The sequence below is a fragment of the Arctopsyche grandis genome, chromosome 11, assembly GCF_051622035.1.
Source record: "Arctopsyche grandis isolate Sample6627 chromosome 11, ASM5162203v2, whole genome shotgun sequence".
NCBI lineage: Eukaryota > Metazoa > Arthropoda > Insecta > Trichoptera > Hydropsychidae > Arctopsyche > Arctopsyche grandis.
Window position 1 is genome coordinate 20,838,579 of NC_135365.1, and position 19,834 is coordinate 20,858,412.

The following is a 19,834-nucleotide window of genomic DNA, read 5'->3' on the forward strand; positions in this document are numbered from 1 at the left end:
TTTTTTCAAATAAACTATTATTAAAATACACGTATTTCTATTATAATTATATTTTATTATCACTACATTACGAAATAATACCATATGATTGTTTTAGAACTGAATAAAAAATAATTCCATAATTTTATTATAAAAATTTGTCAATATTTTTGTCATAAAATTACTTTTGACTATATTAATATGATTTTATATATTGAAGTAGACATATATTTCATTTTAATTGAGCTCATGAATAAAGTCCTTGCCCCAGTGAGTCTTTATAAGTTGCCTCTCTGTCCACTGTTTGACATTGCGACCGCTAAACCAGTACGTGTTGCTCGCATTCAACTCCCCTTTTCTGATAGTAAATAATTATTAATACTTAAATCCTTTAATATAAACTCACCATAAATTATCAACATTTCTTCAAAAACAATAACATATATCATTTTTGCCGTACTGATAAGGCTTACGCTTATAATTTTATAGTAATTATTCGTTGATTACATTTCATTGATAAGGCGTATGGTATACAAGGCTATCAACTTTCAAGTATATGTTTTCATTCCTTTTACACGTCGTTCATTGACACGATTCAATCGATTTTTTTTTTTCATTTTTCAGTATTAATCCAAATACAATGGAGTTGCAATGTTCAGTGCAGAACTACGACTGGGGTAAACTGGGACATGAGAGTGAAGTAGCTCGTTTAGCAGCAATATGCAGCAAATCTATCACCGTGGACGAGAGCAAGCCGTACGCTGAACTATGGATGGGCACGCATGTGAACGGACCGAGCTTTGTAGTCGACACCGACGAAAGCCTTTCTGTGTGGCTGCAAAGAAACATGGATTCTTTAGGGTCAGACGTTCGTAAAGAGTTCGGAGATCAATTGCCGTTCCTTTTCAAAGTACTATCTGTAAGGAAAGCTCTTTCTATTCAGGCACATCCGAATAAAGTGAGTTTATTGAACTATACATAATACTTTTAGAACCATTGTTTATCTATAAAAAGTCTACAATATCAATTTTAGAAACACGCTGAAGAATTACATATCAGCAGGCCAGATTTATATAAGGATCCAAACCACAAACCAGAATTGGCTATTGCTTTAACGCCGTTCCAAGCTATGTGTGGTTTTCGCAGTATTGATGAAATTCAGTATTTCTTAAAAGGTTTTATCATAGTTGAATTTAATGATTTCTTTTTTTTTTAATTACACTTAAATGATCAATGATATTTTATAGAACTACCCGAATTGCAGACTGTATTAGGAGAGGAATTGTGCAAAAATTTGTTGTCCGCTGATTCAGACAACAAGGTTTATCTGAAGGAAGCCTTTCGACAGCTGATGCAATGCGATACAACGATTATTGATAAAACTTTAATTGAGTTTTTAAAGCGAGCCGAAGGTGAAAGTACGTATAAATATATTGGAATACAATTGATGGTTCATTGTAAACGATTGACCAACTTATATTGACTTCCTAGCTAAAGTGTACATTAATCAAAGTTAATATCAATTTTTAAAACCCATTGCTTATTGCAATGTACATAGTTTATTTTATTTGAAAGTTAAAAACAAATTAGTTTATTTTCATTTTAACCCTTTGCCCGCGGCAATAAATATAGTGAATAAGCCTTGTATACGGCACCATTTTCGCGAATTTGGCAATCGAGTTATCAACCATAAATACAGATTTTAATATTTACCAAGTAACCAGATATGTTAATTGACACATAAAGTAGTATTTTAAACAATAAAATACATAATATATCTTGTAGTTTTGGATTAATTGTCAAATAATAATTCTTCATAATTGTATGAAGACGTGACGTCACATAAACGAGGTTTCAGTATGGTTCCACAAAAAACTAATTTTTGACTGGTATATATTCATTTTAAGCAAATTGAATAGATGGCATTCAACTCTCAGTAATATATTCAACCAATTTTGAACCTTAAAACAGTTGAAATAGGCGCATATAAGCCTCAAAATCCCGTGCAAAGTTCAGAAATTCTATGGAAGACAACCGCGCAACAGACTTGTGGTCCAAAGCTTCCATAGAAAACGGCCGCGAGCAAACGGTTAATGAAAATATAATGAACTTCTTGAAAATTTTATTCCAATGATTGCAATCGAGGAATAGACCTTTCTGCTAGTAAATTATATTACTGATTAATAAATCATGAAGCTTTTTATCATATTTTTTTTTTCTCAAGTAAAATTAACAACGCATTAAATTGTGATTAATGAACCTCACTCTTATATAGGCAAAGAGTATCAAGATAAATTTTTATACCAGCTATTGAAAAGATTGCATAGTGAATTTCCCAGTGATCGTGGATGCTGGTGCATATACTTCTTGAACTACGTCATACTCAAACCCGGCGAAGCTATTTTTCTCGGACCTAACGTTCCCCACGCTTATTTATTTGGAGGTAAAACTTATATAGATTTTTCATTCCAAATTGACCCTTTTTCATTTCAAATTGACATTGAAATGGTTTGAAAAGGGTCTAATTTTGGGATAAGGGATAAATTTGGAATGAAAAACCTGTATATAAATTCTGCATCTAATGATAACATTTATTCAACCAGTATGTAAAAATATTTAATGTGTTTTCAGATTGTATTGAATGCATGGCATGTTCCGATAATGTTGTTAGAGCTGGGCTCACACCAAAATTTATCGACGTGCCGACATTGATCGAAATGTTAATCTACGAGAGTCAAGCTGTCGATAATATAATTTTCAAACCAATAACAGAGGATGCTTATACTAAAGTTTGGAGGCCGCCCGTTAAAGATTTTGCAGTAGCTGAAATAAGAGTAATATTTGATCATATGCATGTAAAACTTTCTGGTTTCAGATTTTTAATGTTCATTTTATTTTAGATTCCTGCTAATTCTACGTCGTCTTATAACACAATCATGAGACCGAGTGCTAGTATATTATTGGTTATTTCGGGCAACGCCAAAGTCAGCGATAGCTTAGAAACGGACATAGTCAGAGGAAGTGTTTTATACTTGAAAGCATCGAGACAGTTAACGATTACTAAGAAAGATGACAGTGAGGATTTGATTATATACCAAGCTATGTGTAATTTTCAATGATGAGTCACAAGTAAAGATTTAATTATGATGTGACTTTTTTTGGTCCTATGATTTTATATTATAGTTCCTATTATAAATAAAATGTGCTCAATTTTATACAGCTATTGATGTAAGGACTATATTTATATATTAAAATAGTTATAAAATTCGTTATTGTGGTTTTATAAAGAAATCATCTAAATTTTATTTTTGAATCATGAAGTTTATGAAATTTTTAACTAAGTATTATATAATATACAATCAATAAATAAATTATTTAAATAAATTAAAGCTTAAAATACAAGAATATTTGTTGTTTTTCGTTCTTTATCTTATAATTACGAAATTTCATTTTCACTGACTTCAGTACTGGATGGACATCTTAACAAACATGTGTCTTAGATTTTAAAATTAAGTTATTTGGATACAATCCAGGTAGAAGGTAAGTTTTATGTTGTTTATGCCGGACTAAAAATTTTCAATAGAATCTATTTTGTAATCTGAATCCGGCATAAACTACAGAAAGACTAGCGTGGGCGTTTGCTACGCATTTCGCAAATAAAATATCTATTTTTATTGATCATTTAAGGCAGGGAAGGTATGTTGACCGAAACACATGTGTAGTTTGTAAGAGGATCGTTTATTTTTGTTCAATTGTTACAATGGTTATTGTATGTACAAAGAGGTTGAGCTTCAGAGAAGTGATCTGGTTGAACTTCAGAGGTCTACTCTGGTGTTGGGAGCTGGTGCGTCGCTTTATATACGTTCTGGCTTGAAGCGTGCCGTGTGCAGATGCTTTGTCTTCGTATCCAGGACACGTGTTGACTTGTTTTCGAGGCACGTGTCTTCGGTACACGTGTGGTTTATAGCTATGGGGTCAGCGCCACGCGTAAATGACTTTTCAGACATGTTTTACGGTTGCCTGATGACATCACTGTTGGGTTTCGTTCGTTTTACGATCGAGTGATGAACTCTTTCTTCTGGAATGGTCGAAGGGGACGTTGCCCTTGAGTTATGCATGTTTGTACAGGATCGATGATGAGATCACTGGTTTTGATTCGTAATAGCACAAGTCGTGCTATATTCCTACAATCACTTGAATTTCAAAGTAAAAAAAAACTCGTGCCCTTTCAATTTCTATTTCTGTTTCCCTTTCATCACTAGATCATAAGTATATATTATTGAATTGAAATGAATAGGCATGAAAAAAATAATTATTAGTAGTTTATTGTGTACATAAAATGGAGAGATTTGCTGCCTTTTAATACTCAAATATACTCGACACAGTGAAAGCTTTTGGCTAATTAGTCGCAAGACCTCATTTGCTGTTGAATCCAAATCACAGATTGATCGATTGCTACTACTCACTTGTCGACGAATATTGATCGTCCAATTTTCACATTACAATATGTATGTATATTTGGTAAACGGACTATTCCGCAAAAAGCGATCTCGCGCGAGTCACTAAAATCTCGATCATAACTGGCACTCGAGTTCACGTTAGTACTGTAGATCGCCAATTTAGTAGTCGGCGGTCATCAGTGTAAGACAGGGAAGGTATGTTGACCGTATCCCGGTCTAACGAAACACGTGTTGTGTAGTTTGAAAGAGGATCGTTTATTTGCGTTCAATTGGTACAATGGTTATTGTATGTACGAAGAGGTTTCTTCGGAGATGTGATCTAGTTGAACTCTAGAGGCTCACTCTCCCGGTGGAGGTTGCTGCGTTGCTTTATAAACGTTTTGGGTTGAAGTGTGTCGTGTGCACATCTTTTGTTCTTGGTACTCGCGAGCGTGGTTTTATGGGTTCATACGCCTGGACGTAGTTCGTGGTTTTTATGGGTTCAGTGTGTTCTTCCTTTGTTTCCCAGATACGTGTATAGAAACACGTGTCGACCTTTTGACGAAGCGAGCGTGTGCCATGCGTTAATGACTTTCCTGGATTTGTGTCGCAGTGACCTGATGAGATCATTTCAGTTGTACTATATGCCTACAGTACAATATTTCGCATGGTTAACTTTCGATTGATGTAGTTTTTCGGTGCCAGATGTTCAGCGATCAAGATTTTAGTGACGTTTGCGAGATCGCTTTTTGCGGATTAATCACCGAAGCATATTTGAGCTTAGGATAAGTGCAGCTTCAATATTCAACGAAATTATTGTAGACTTTATTTTTTTTATTACATTTTATACCAGGAAGGCCTTACAGGTAAACCCCAATGCGCCTTCCTGGCCAGTTACAAACAATGCAGCATTTTTACACAAGTCACTGAATTACGAGACACTGAAAACTCGCAATTTAACGAGACATCTATTTATTGTACATTAATCATACTCAAATAGTGGTGACATTTTAGATAGGAAGATTTTTAGCCAATTTTTTAATCGGGAACCGTTTCAACAATGAAATCAGAGAATATTGGTAAACTCCGATAGGAAACGATCGACACTGAGTCACAAATATCCAGGTCTGACCAGCAGCACTGCAGATATACTTATAAATTCATCATCGGTATGAGAAAGATATTTTCTATGCAACTGTGTGCGTATTTTTTTTAAAATCGACCGTTATATAAGCACGCTGGACTCTTTTCGTGGGTGTAAAAAAGAAGCGATTTTATAGATGTTTGGCGGCTCCTAGCTCCTATAAAAAATAACTAATCAAAAAAAAAAGCACAGATGCATGCTAATGGTAGATATCCATAGCATATTATAAAATAATTTCTCTAGTGCCATAATTGAGGAAGGGAGAAGTGTAATACGTTTGTATGGACAAGGCGCTGGTGTCCAGCCCTCTTAACGACCGAGCTATGCTGCTATAATAACTCGAAGGAAAAATATCATAAATAATAGATTGTGGAAAAAATGTGCCTTTTATTATTTAGGCGATAATATCAACGAGAGATTTAGCAGAACCTAAATTGTTATTGAAATTTATGCAGCTGGCAACACACGCGTCGCAGTTTGACAGCGCCTATTCCAGTTGGTACTCCTGCGTCACGTGTAGCTGTTTAGTGTCGGCTCGACGCGCGTGGTTCGTGGGGTTTTGTTTTCCCTCACCATGTCGGTCACCGACAAAATCCTGATGAGGAAGATCAAAAAGCGAGAGCAAAAGAAGCTGAAACTCTTGAAGAACAGAGAAACGGAAAACAAATTTGATGGTATTGACATATCAACTTATCATAACCTATAAACAAGTGACCACATGTCAATGTAACCATGTAGCACTCTACTAATATGACCAAAATATGGATACTTGTTCATATAAATACTCCTTCATTTCTGTAGATCAATGTCTTTATTCTATTAAGTCACCTTATCTTCTCAATCGTACAGTTTCAATTGTTGAAGCTATTGTGGTATTATATATTTATTTCGATCTCTCTCTGTCTTTTTAGCTGTGATCTTACAGAATTAGAAATGTGATTGAAGTTTTGCTGTCAATCACCCTAGTTTACAAGTCTTATCTAGTTACCAAAAAATGCATTGATATTATTTTTTTCATTGCATTCTATCGGTGATGTTCTTTCGCTTGTAGTGATTTTCCTTCATGGTTTGATTAAAATTTTGTCTTGTTTTTTTTTTATTGCTAGTGTTCACTTTTTAGTTAATGATATTGTATCGGACTTTCTCGTTATCTACGCTCAGCATTGTTTTATATGTTGATATTAATTTTTCCACTCTTCAGTTACAGAAAATGATGAAGCAGAGGATACAAAAGAAGTTAAACTGGTTACAATGGAAGATTTGAAAGGCTCACTCAAAAGATCAAACGGAGACGATGGAACCTGTGAGTATTTTTGTATTAATTAAACCATAATATATATGTATATATCGAGTGATATATAAATGGTTAATTTTGTAAATTTTCTTAACAGCAAAACGTAAAAAGAAACGCAAGAAGAATAAAAGTGAATCGGAAGAGTCCGATAATGAAATTCCAGAAGAAATTGCAGATGATCCTGACGAATCCACTGATATAAAAGTTGAGAAATTAGGACACACTGAGGATATAAATAAAAAATGTATTATTCTTATTGTTTTGTATGATTTTTTTTATTATTATTATATGATTGCATACTTTATAAAATGTTATGAATGTTTCAGTACCGGGTTCGATGGTCAGCTTGAGCATTTTATCCGACACAAAATTCAGCTGCTTAGAAGACAAAGTGTGTGATTTGACTTTGATGGCTATCAAGGATATGGAGTTTACAACGATGACAGAAATTCAAGCTAGAGCAATTCCATCTCTGTTGGAAGGTCGCGATTTAGTCGGAGCTGCTCAAACTGGCTCCGGAAAGACTTTAGCCTTCTTGATACCCGCAATCGAATTAATCTATAAACTTAAATTCATGCCACGCAATGGTAATATATTTAACATATAATCTTTAGAATAATGCTAGCTTATATTTAATAAATTTATTCATAAATAGGCACTGGATGTATAATTATATCTCCGACTCGAGAATTGTCAATGCAAACTTTCGGAGTGTTGAAAGAATTGATGAAATATCATCACCATACATACGGATTAATTATGGGTGGTGCTAGCCGTGCTACAGAACAACAAAAGCTATCGAAAGGTAAGTTTTCTGCATTGTTATGATATGTTTTTAACCATAATAAATACTGAATTTTGCATTGTATATTATCCTAGGTATCAATATTGTCGTCGCTACACCTGGACGTCTCCTCGATCATCTTCAAAACACTCCAGATTTCCTTTATAAGAACTTGCAATGCTTAGTAATTGATGAAGCTGATCGAATTTTGGATATTGGTTTCGAAGAAGAGTTGAAACAAATCATCAATCTCTTACCGAGTACTTATTACATGTCAAATTCCGTCTTATTGTAGTATAATTTTGATCATATTCAAACTTTTTTTTGTTTTGCAACTTCAGAACGGAGACAGACTATGTTGTTCAGCGCTACTCAATCAGAGAAGACGAAAAATTTAACGAATCTCGCTCTCAAAAAGGAACCAATATACGTCGGAGTCGATGATCATCGTGAAACTGCAACCGTCGCTGGTTTGGAACAAGGGTATGCATCGTTGATGTTAATTTAAAACTTTTTCGCATATCCAATGATGACAATAAGGCGAATATGATAGTAGAACTCCAATCGTCGATCACTTCTGTGCATCCAATTGTCGAGTCACTATTTGATATGTCTTAGAACGGATATCTGATCCTTTAAAACTTTGTTTATATTATTTTAATATGATTTGTGAATATTAATGTGTGTTTTCGTATACTTTTAGATACATTGTCTGTCCGTCGGAGAAGAGATTATTAGTACTGTTCACATTTTTGAAGAAGAATCGGCGCAAGAAAGTTATGGTCTTCTTCTCCAGTTGCATGTCTGTTAAATATCATCACGAGCTGTTTAATTATATCGATTTGCCCGTTTTATCCATTCATGTGAGTTCACTATATGATAGTAAAAGTCTACACATATATGCATGTTTCTGATCGGTATGTTTTGAAATTTAAGGGTAAACAACAGCAAACGAAGAGAACGACTACCTTTTTCCAATTTTGTAATGCTGACAGTGGTATATTATTGTGCACCGACGTTGCTGCAAGAGGTCTTGACATTCCTGCCGTTGATTGGATAGTTCAGTTCGATCCACCTGATGATCCAAAAGTACGTACTTTCATTATGACCTCACGCTTTGTATATATTTTAGTTCATAAACTAAAATTTTCTTTTATTTTGATCATAGGAATACATTCACCGAGTGGGACGTACCGCTCGTGGACTCGGAGGGGCTGGTCATGCTTTGCTCATTCTCCGTCCTGAAGAACTTGGTTTCCTTCGATATTTGAAACATGCCAAAGTACCCCTCAATGAATTCGAATTTTCCTGGTCAAAGATTGCCGACATTCAATTGCAGGTATGCTTTGATATATTGGAATATTATTGACTTTTTTACATATAGAGAGAAGATCATACTTCTTTAACCTTCCATTTCCTTTTAAAGGGACTTTTTTTGAGTTTCTTTGAATAAATAACATCTCTTCAAATACTATCCCATTGAATGGGGAGGGTTAGCATATGATAAGCTGACCGAATTAATTAGACAGAACACATGATTTAAAATTTGGCAGCTGAATTATTCATATCAATATCCTGGAATTATAGTACAGTAGAACAGGTTTTTATTTTTTGTTGGACATATATATATATTTATTTTGAATAAATTTCTGCTACGCTTTTTTTTTTGAACAAAACGTGCCATTTTTTTAAATTCAAGTTATTCATGTAAAATGTTTGCTTTGGCATAAGATAAAACTTCGCTAGTATAAAACTTTGGCTGCATGCCATTCGAGTGTAAATCAAATGGAGACTAATTACAGTTCAGCGTAGCTTCGCATTCAACGATATCAAACAAAAAATATCAAGTTTTCACGATCTCGTCTGCTTTATAGTTTTGAAATTTGAAAGTTGTGCGTTTTCATCAGCTTCACTTGTCTGTTAACCCTTTGCCCGCGTCACTAAATTTAGCGAACATGCCCTGTACGCGGCTGCTTTTTTGCAGATTTTGTTATCGCGTTTTCGACTATAAATATAGGTTGTAATATATTATAAATTATTTTAGCCTATATTGAATTTTTTTTGACTACTGCCATCTATTGAATTTGGTAAAGTATACATTTAGTAATATTTTCAACCAAGTTATAAAATTTTAACACAATAGACGGCTCTTATACAGGTTGGAACTTCCAAGACATCTATGCGTGTCTCACGCGCTGAGGGCATGTTCGCTAGGACATGTATAGTAGTCGTACGCGGTGGAAAGGTTAAGATGGGGTTCGACATTTTTCAAGTTGATTTTGAACCACTTATGGTAAGAACACACTCAAAAGTGCGGCACAAGACCTTATTTGGTCTCCAGCTGTGATGGGCGTGTCTTTATATCATTGTTAATTCGTAAGATCTTAGTATTTCGACAAGTTTCTCCTCTTCTAGTGCTTTATCCGTTACCGGACGTTGGCATTCATATTTCTAATGATGGCCGCCACCCAGAACAGTGCAGTGGTATTTTGGTTGAACCATTGCCTCAGGTTTTTTAGCCAGAACGCTCTTCTTGATATGCAGGAGTTGATATGTCTCAGGGTGTCGCATTACGTTACCAAAGTATTCAAGTTTTCGTCTCTTGATGGTCTTGGCGATTTTTTTTTGTTTAATTTATTCTAGACAAAACACTCATTATTTTTTAATCATATTTTTCCGGCTTATACGTAGCATTCTTCTGTAGATCCACATTTCAAATGTTTCAGTTTTTAAGTTTCCCTTAGATTTTTTTCAAATTTGGGAATCTCCGGTCAATACAAGGATAAAATATCACCAAAAACATTGTGGGGTTTGCAAAGAGACACAACGTTACAGATTTGACCTAGCAGTGACTTTTTTTTACGTGTGCAAAACTATCTAAAAAAAATAACAACACGTGCTGCATACCTCTTTGTATGTTTTCATCTTACGATTGCTTTATTATTTTACCGACATGTGTGGGCTTACTGTACATGTACATCCATAATTTGTGTCATAACAGGAATGATCCAAGACGATACTTATGGTTAGATTGTTTTTGTACATAAGTACTGTTGCGTAGGGTTCGGTTGAGGATCCAAATGAGTCGCCAAAGTTGCTTCACATCATTTATTGAATGATTCAGGAGGTTCACGCGTAGCCAGCACTCGATCCAGAATGATCTAATATAGTAGTAGTGGGTAATATCTTAAAGATAGTTCCTTGGAGTTCACTCCATGCCTATTGATCTAAAGTTTTGTATATAATCCAATTCGCATTGATGTTGTAGTACGGGCTGGCGGCTGCTTGCTTTGTTACAGGTTTTAGGTAGTTAGAACACTAAGCATAGGTTAGTGCATTAACTAATGATCTAATATGGCCCAAGTACCTCCTTATAAAGGGAAAATCGCTCACTACAGCTTCCCCGATGCGTTTGTCTCTCCATTGTCTAGGCACGTACAGTTTTAAGTGCATCTCACGCTCTCAGGGCTCTAGAAATTCTACCGACCACTAGGCCAATTGGGGGGCTTCCATTGCTAGCCCCCAAATGCACTTTAGGCGGTGGATAATCCTCATAATGTTCCCACATTCCTACTAACAATTTTTTTTATACAAAGTAAATTTGCGAGAAATATGTACATTATGTAGGTAGCATATATTTTAGATTTAACAAATTCGAGATACTTATAACTAGAATTTGTGAGAAAGTGAATCTGTCACAAAAATTAAGTTAGAAAAATTCCAACAGAGACAGTCGATTTGTGTTTTTTTAATAACCACAAGATCTCGCCAACAGCATAATTGGCCGGGACTTGAACCCAGGATCTCTACTGGTATGCCAAAGCTCGATAAGTGCACTACGCTATGGCTATATAAACTTTATATAACAAGCTTTCACACTTTCTCATTTTAATCGAAGGTTTCTTTATTTTATTGGTAATAAAGCAACACGAAGACACCTTTAGACGGTGCTTTACCCAACTATTTATTTTTTACCTTTGTCTATCTTTCGGTCCAAGTCCCAATATTTCTTGACAGGATTCATCCAGAACCTGCCTTAATGTATTCCCATTCTTAGCCCCAGCTGAGAAACAGGTCATAGCAACGTCCAGCAGGATGATTGCTAAATACTACAGATGAACCTTCACACAATACAATATAACTTTTATAGATCCACTTTCGCTTTCTACTTCTATTATATTCAAGCGAGCTCCTTTAGTATCATATCGGTGCAATTGAGCTTATACATATACGCCCACGAGCTAACTCGTCTTTGATATGTATTTAACGAAAAACTTTCACATTACCTTGGATAATGTATACTAAACTTAACTATCAACTATGAGATTGGGTCATATTCTCTTATAACAGGGTTTCCCAAACTTTTTTTATGCAATGGAACACTTTACAAACCCGGAAATTTTAACGGAACACTAAGCTTATTTTTAACCCTTTGACTGCTACAACAACGATAAATCGTTGTTTTGAAATCGGCGAAGATTGCTACGACGATCGTTGTTGACGTCATTAATTGTCGTATTTCAATACTTTCTTTGAGCCACCAGCGCATCAGTGGCACGAAACATTTTTTTTATATACGTATTTATATTTATTTTTCAATCAAGCTTTATAAATATTTATCAATTTTTTAAATAAAAGCTCTTCAATTTCGGGTTCATCATCAAAGTTAATTTCGGGTTCGTTGTCAATGTCATATAAGGAGTTATTACTTGGGAATTGATTATTATCGATAAATTCATTTTCAGAATCAGTAGAGCTGCTGATTTGTCGAGTTCCTCGGCGAGGAGCTATTATTTCGCTTTCATCACTTTCACTGTCCGATATCATTTTGCAGAGTTAAAATAAATGGCAAAAAACAATAGAAATCCGCTTTCAATTATATAGGTCACGAGACGTCACGAATTCATGCAATCAATCAAATGCAACTGAAATGCATACAAAATGTTTATGATACATGTTGAAAAATTATTTGATTATTAGAAACTTCGCATTCTTGTGTGTCTTGCTCACACGTACACAATTAAAACCAAGAAAGAAAGAGAGAGAGACCGCTACCTGTTTCGAATATATCGCATGTTGTAAGGATACATCGATATCTAAAAATAGATTATTGAAAAGAATAAAGCCTCGGAAAACAATCGTCAAAACTTATTTAGTGTATATATGTAGGTATCTCTTTCGCACGCACGCATGTAAAAGCAAGACAGAAAGAGAGAGCACGAGTCCACGACTGCTTCTTAAAAATGTATATAAAGTATTATAAAAATTACGAGTGTTCGGCGAAGTAAGTATGTAAAAAAAAATATTATATTTATTTTTTTTCAAAATAATTACAAATGTTAGCATTTTTCGCTTGGACATTGAAAAACCTCGTAGCAGCCAAAGGGTTAAATTTGGCTAAATATAAAATAAAATATATTATTAAAACACTTTTAATCTATTTCGTAAATATTTTTAAATATAGTAAACAAAGCTTTTATAACGACTTTGATGATTTTTAGTCCTTGAATTGCAAATCTTCTTGATATCAGGCACAATAAAGGTGAGTTCAATTCTTATATATGCGTCGAGTTTGTTCCTGCACTTTGAACGTTGAGCATAATAAGAAAATTCTACTCCGCATAAATAGGATGTAAAAAACGGAAGTAAGACAAAAATAACTTGTTTCGCCATATCGGGTATTCTTCTGACAAACTCGCTCAGAAATCATTTAATGGCTTTAAAATTCATCTACTTTAAAACTACTGGCTTTTCATCTACTTTAAAATTTAAGTCATTCAACTGATGAAATCCGAAATTGAATTTTATCTGTTGTATTAAAAATTGTATTACTTTCACCTTATATTGTAATACTTTTTCCACAATTTTTATTTCCGTATTCAAACTCTCCGCCTGTATGTCCTTAGATTCTTGAATTCATAAACATCAGTGGAGATTTACCATCACTCGCCATTCAATTTGAGATAGAAGTTGTTTAAATGTGCATTGCAGCCTATAAAACCATTGCAAAATTTTCACAGAACACTTATTCAAGTTCCGTGGAGCACCAGTGTTCCGCGGAACATATTTTGGCAAACCCTGCTCTATACTTTTTCTAAACTAACAGCTCTACACCCAATCCTGTCTCACTATCGTTATCCCCATTATTCAATTCACTCAAGTCCTATGCACAGGATCTCGTCGATGACTCACCTTGCACCACCAATCCGTCATCCTATCTAAGTGCATTCATTGTCGCGTAATAATTCACGGCGCCTTTTGCCGGATAGACCAAGTGGCCGAACAACCCACCTACCCGTTGCATTTTATAACAAGGCTGTGCGAGCCAGTTGTATCGCCTTGACTCGTCCATATCACAATTCACCATACATGTACGTACCCCCTCGGGGAACGAGTTGTCTCGCCCACGTGTGTCTTTCACCGGCGCCCACGTGCTACCCAGAAGAGTGCGTGGCCAGCGTGGACACCTTGTGAATGTGTCGCCTTTTTATTATTTGCACTTTCGATGTCCGAATTATGGTGTTGCACATTTCTTTACGACCTAACTCCATGTCGCGTTTGAAATTCAAGACCCCCCCCCCCCACTTTTTGTTGGTTTTTTCCTTTAGATTTCTGTAACACTGAATGTTTTGTCATAAAATTTGTCCTTAACACATGTATTAATCGCGTACCTTTTTTGTATACATCGAATCTGTTGATTTTAGTACATGCGGATGGTTGAATGTATGTAATATTGCCTTTTTGTTCTCGCACCTCGTTCCCTTGCATTTATATATTTTTTGATTTTTAAATGCTTTTTATTATTACGAAATTATGTTCACAATACATCTTATATCTATTTTAATAGCTACTGATCTACTGATCATTTTCTATTTTACAATTTTAATTTAATTTGGTTAGTAATTACAGTATTATATTATTCTAATGTTAATCTAAAGCATAATAGGAAAAATAGCTCAAAAACCTATTGCATTTATATATGATGATGGATCGTTTTCTTAAATTTGTGTTATTTTTTATTTATACCAGGAAGGTTTGGTATAAATTAAAAAAAAAAAAAAAAAAATTATACCAGGAAGGAAGGTAATCCTAATGCGCCTTCCTGACCAGAAACATTGTACATTTGATACAATTATTATTAGTATTATGCAAAGAAAAGTAAAACCAGCAGCATGGACTAGTTAGCATATCTTGCTATGGTCGGTGTTTACGAGTTCGAGTCACATTGGTTGCTGTTGGCCAGACCTTGGTTTGTGACCAGGTCGGTCGTTTCCTATCAGAGTTTGTCAATTTTTCTTATTTTCATTGAAACGATTCCTTCAAAATAGTCTTTCCCTCCCTATTTATCTCGCAAAATCTTTAGTTATTATGTTATATCTCAAGGTTCGCCGGGTTTCACTCCATAGTGGATGATTGTTGTGTAAAAAATCGTATTGTATAAATGTTTGTTGATCGTATTGCTATGTTTCACCATAGATGTCATGTATAATTTCGAATTATGTATATAATTTGGTGTGTTTCTTGATCTATATAGTACACTCGTCGCATTAGAGTGATCTGTAATGACGAGTGTACATATGTACATAGATTAATCGAATTTTAAAAAAAGGAAGAAAAATACATATCAATTAACATCCACGGAGACATCTATGGTCAAATTTGTAAATTTGCAGCATTTTATACAATTCAGCGAAATTCGAGATTGCTGAAAACTTGAGTAAAGAGTGAAAATGGGTAAGTTTGACAATTTGTTGAAACGGTTTCAATGAAAATCAGATAAATTGGCAAACTCTGATAGGAAACGATCTACCTGGAATCACAAATCCAAGGTTTGGCCATCAGAAACCAGTGGGATTTGAACCCGTGACCACTTTGTTCAACGCATTATATGCTAACCACTAGTCTATTCTACTGGTTGAATCTCAAGTCGGCAGAAATGTTTTGATGCATTAATAATCATTTATTCGATTTGTTCCAGCTTGAAAAGTTGATATCAAAGAACTACTTCTTGCACCAGTCGGCGAAAGAAGCATTCAAAAGCTATGTACGAGCTTACGATTCGCACCAACTGAAGACTATCTTCGACGTTGACACTATAGATCTGTTGAAAGTCGGAAAATCTTTCGGATTTACAACACCGCCTTCTATAGATCTTCGTATCCTTTTCAAAAGAAAAAAAACCAATTTTAACCACTGTTTTATTATCATTGAATATATTTGATGTTTTTCCTTAACAGACTTTCTAACAGGTGTATCCGGAAACAAAAAGGACGACCGTCCTCGCAAAAAGACGGGAGGAGGAGGCTACGGTTTCTTCAACAAAATGAATAATCCAGGTGGAGGCGGCAAGAGAGACGAAAGAACTACCATATACCGTCAACCGAAGCCAGGATCTGTCGGAAGAACAGACAGACGACAGTTCACAAGATAAAACTTAGATATAATGTATTTTTATAAATCAAATGTAAAATAAATATTATTATTTAATACACCTGCTGTTGACATTTCAATACAACCTTTCTCAGTTCCGTTACGGTATGTTATAAAGCTCACAAAATCTTGACCTAGTGGTAACATTTCAGTTGCATAGTAACCAGTTATTAATAAGATCGTAATCATAAGTGTATATATGTATAATAGAAGATGGCTTTCATAAGCATGGAACATGAAGTAGGAGGAGTTGTACACCTGGTGAATATATTTTCACGCATGTTTCGTTCTCAAATCGGTCGATGATGATGATGATGGACATAATTGAAAACGCCTTTGAGATATTACCAAAGAAATTTGTGAATGTCTCATATAATTTACCCAATTAAGTTGAGCTTAATGTGAAATATTCTACGTGTTTTATATTATCTTCTATCTGGCGAATAATTTACATCCCGTGTTTTAGTTCATTGAGTTTCTAAACTAATTACAAAGTCGTTAAACTAATTCTCGAACGCCAACGTTTCGCCATTGTATTTTTCTATACTTCCCTTCTAAAATAACAATGGTTTTAAAAATACATTTAGGTTGCACACCCACCCACATATCACCGCTCGGCTAACGAACGTGTGTCGATTTTTTTTATTTATTTTACGAAAAGCGTCTTTTCTGAATATTTTATTAGAAAAATAACGAGATCGTTGCGTTTCAATCATTCCAACGTTTCAGTGATCCATTAGTTGGCACAAGTCGATTGATATAATGAAATATTTCATCCAGAATTCAACCCTGCTTAAAATACTTGCTTGCATACCGAGCTCAACATTATTTGCTCGAAGGGATGTTCAGAGTGGCTTTAGTTGCTTAAAATTATCTTTTGAATTCCTTCGTGATAATGTACATACATACATACATTACGAAGTAGGTTTTGCCACATTTCGACATTTCAAATCCAGAGAATTATCGTTCAATTCCAATCTTGAATAGGGCTGCCAGACGTCCCGGTTTCACGCCTCTGATCCTGGCGTCCCGAAAGGATCTTTCGGGACAGTCAAATGTCCCGTTTTAGATAACTGCTTTTTGACTTCCCATTGTTCAGAAATACCAACCCCCCGCAGTTAGGAAACTACAAAAAAATACATGTATCTCAATCTATCGTGAATCCACATCCATGGTTGAAAAGCGAAATTGAAAACATCAAGGTTTTTCTCAATCTTCTTTGACAATATATAATTAATTTCATCTGATGAAATTAATCGCTCACTAATGCGGCTCACTGAAAAGGTTAAGAGCCACTGAATTAGAGTAACCCCGGGGCAAACGGACACCCTCCTAAGGTATGTGACAGTCGTCCATTTTATTGCGGCAGGTTATACGTAATATAGTGGCCATCGGTTTAAAAAAATGAAATCGGTTGTTTCGATAATAGATTTTGGTGTTTCCCGAGATACCTGTATTCAGTAGTTGAGTCTAAACTTCGTTTTACAATATTTTTACAAACTGGACCTGAAATAAAGCAAGTTTTAAGTAATCGATTTTTGTGAGGTTATGTTTCTATTCGATTGCAGATACGTTAACGAATGCCGTCAGAGTATTTAAAATGGGTAAACGGACTACTAGTCATATGTGAACCAGTCGCAGGACAACCGGTCGCTCTAGATCGGTCACACGTAATCACTGGTCACACTCGAAAATTAGTCACGAAAAAACTGGTCACACCCAAAAATTCGACCAATTCTTAATTTTTGGGTGTGACCAGATTTTTCGTGACCAATTTTTGGGTGTTACCGATCTAGAGCGACCGGTTGTCCTGTGACCAGTTCACATTTGACTAGTAATCACCGAACCTTAAAATGATTCAATTAGTGACATCTAATTTTTATTTTAATAAATATCAGATTTTACTCTACGGGGAAAACTGATAGTCACGAAAAGGGGCAAACGGACACCATATTTCATCGATTTTGTTTTCTATTTTTTTTTTAGTCATGGTGCGTAATCGACCAAGGGTCTCTCAGCGATGCTCCTGGGACGAAGAGGCGATGGCTGAAGCAGTAAAGGCAGTAAAAATAGATAGAGTGCCTTTGCAGACGGCAGCGATTTCGTTCAACGTGCCGAGAAATACCCTCAGAAGAAGAGTAGCCTCTGCAGATATGCCTAAATTTGGAGACCACACCATCATCGGCAAAAATAATGAAGAAAATTTAGTGGAATGCTTAATAAGATTAGATAAAATGGGATATGGCTTTATTTTTAGAGATTTGCGCCAACTGGTGTATCGCTTTGTATGTGTGAATGAAATTAGGCACACTTTCAATAATGAAATTCATATGGCTGGAAAAGAATGGTGCAGAGATTTTATGAAGAGGAACCCTCGCTTAAGTCTTGGTGTTGCTGCAGGCTTGTCACATGCACGGGCAAAAGTGTTGACCCGTTCTGCTACCAACGACCACTATCATCTAAGTGATGACGTGTTCTTACAATCAACTGTGCACCTGACTGAATCATCGAACTTGCCTATGACTACACCAACGCCCAGTGTCCCAATACCAACTGTATCAGAGCCTATTACATTACTGCCCTTGGTACCACAACTCATTTCACCAATTCTACCCATTACGTCGTTCAATGCTATCAGTCCTCTACCTTGCACCTCTGGAGTTACTACAAAAGGGCGAAAAAAGACAGAATCCAGGATATTGACGTCGACCAGTTTTATTCTGGAGACAAAAAACAAAAAAAGGCTACGGAAAGAAAAGATAAATAAAAAAAATAAGAAATCAAAAAATCGAGGAAGTTCGCAAACTACGAGCGTAATTTGTGGATCCTGTCACCAGTCCTACATTGAAGGTGAAGAGTGGGTTCAATGTATCGAGTGTTCCAAATGGTATCATGAGGAGTGTGATAGAAATGCAATGAAAAAAACGCACATTTCAAGTGTTTTCAGTGCGAGAATGACGATTTAAATGAAGTGTCCGTTTGCCCCTTGTAAAGGGGCAAACGGACACTTCGGCTTTTTTTAACTGTTTACTTTGTTATTTTAAGTTTTATTTGAATAAAAAACATTTAAAATTACTCTCAATACTATGTTTTGAATATTCACACCCTCATTTATAACCCATAGATATGAAGCCAATCAAAAAATAGCATAAGCCATAAGTTACTCTATAGGTATTGTTGCGTAGGGGTGGGTAGAGGATCCAAGTAAAAGGCCAACAGTCGTTTCACAGCATTTATTGATGATTACGGAGATACACGCACTGGCAGTGCTCGGTCCAGAATGACCTGATATCGCCTACGTAACGCCTTATAAAGGGTAGATCTCTCAGGACGTCTAATCTGTTTACCTGTTGTATAGTCACGTATTCGGATATGTATTTCCACGACATTGGGTCTCCCCGTACCGATTCTGAGAAAGGCCTAATAACGGTCATTGTTTAGCCTAAATGCACTTAGAGTCCAGATATAATCCTGGAAGTAAGTGCAAGCACTTAGTTAATCCGTTAACAGACATCCGTTGGTCCTAAGTGCAAGCACTTAGTTAATCCGTTAACAGATAACCCTTGAACGGTCACATAGTCTCTGGGATTCTATTCGCTTAATCCGCGGCGTACGTAACAGTATTTTAAAGCATTGAAAAATGACAATCAATAGGAAAAACATCTGATTATTGATTCCAATACTCACTTTTGGCATAGCAATACTAGATTTTGAGTTAGACTCATTTTTTTTTATTTATTTATTTTTAATACATATATCATAAA

At 35.4% G+C, this 19,834-nt stretch overlaps 2 protein-coding genes across 2 annotated transcripts; both read left to right on the top strand.

The window, feature by feature from the left end:
- Positions 1-274: 274 nt before the first annotated feature.
- On the top strand, positions 275-3,372 carry Mpi (mannose phosphate isomerase). Its single transcript, XM_077440899.1, has 7 exons — positions 275-343; positions 604-937; positions 1,013-1,154; positions 1,227-1,397; positions 2,255-2,422; positions 2,611-2,813; positions 2,880-3,372. The coding sequence occupies exons 2-7, from the start codon at positions 620-622 to the stop codon at positions 3,096-3,098; spliced, it is 1,221 nt and encodes a 406-aa protein (XP_077297025.1). The 5' UTR covers positions 275-343; positions 604-619; the 3' UTR covers positions 3,099-3,372.
- Positions 3,373-6,027: 2,655 nt separating this feature from the next.
- pit (probable ATP-dependent RNA helicase pitchoune) lies at positions 6,028-16,168 on the top strand. The gene is made up of 12 exons (XM_077440591.1): positions 6,028-6,236; positions 6,764-6,865; positions 6,954-7,100; positions 7,183-7,443; positions 7,512-7,661; positions 7,736-7,900; positions 7,982-8,123; positions 8,344-8,503; positions 8,577-8,729; positions 8,809-8,979; positions 15,619-15,796; positions 15,890-16,168. Exons 1-12 carry the CDS (start codon positions 6,137-6,139, stop codon positions 16,069-16,071), a joined length of 1,911 nt encoding a protein of 636 aa, XP_077296717.1. The 5' UTR covers positions 6,028-6,136; the 3' UTR covers positions 16,072-16,168.
- The last annotated feature ends 3,666 nt before the right edge of the window (positions 16,169-19,834 follow it).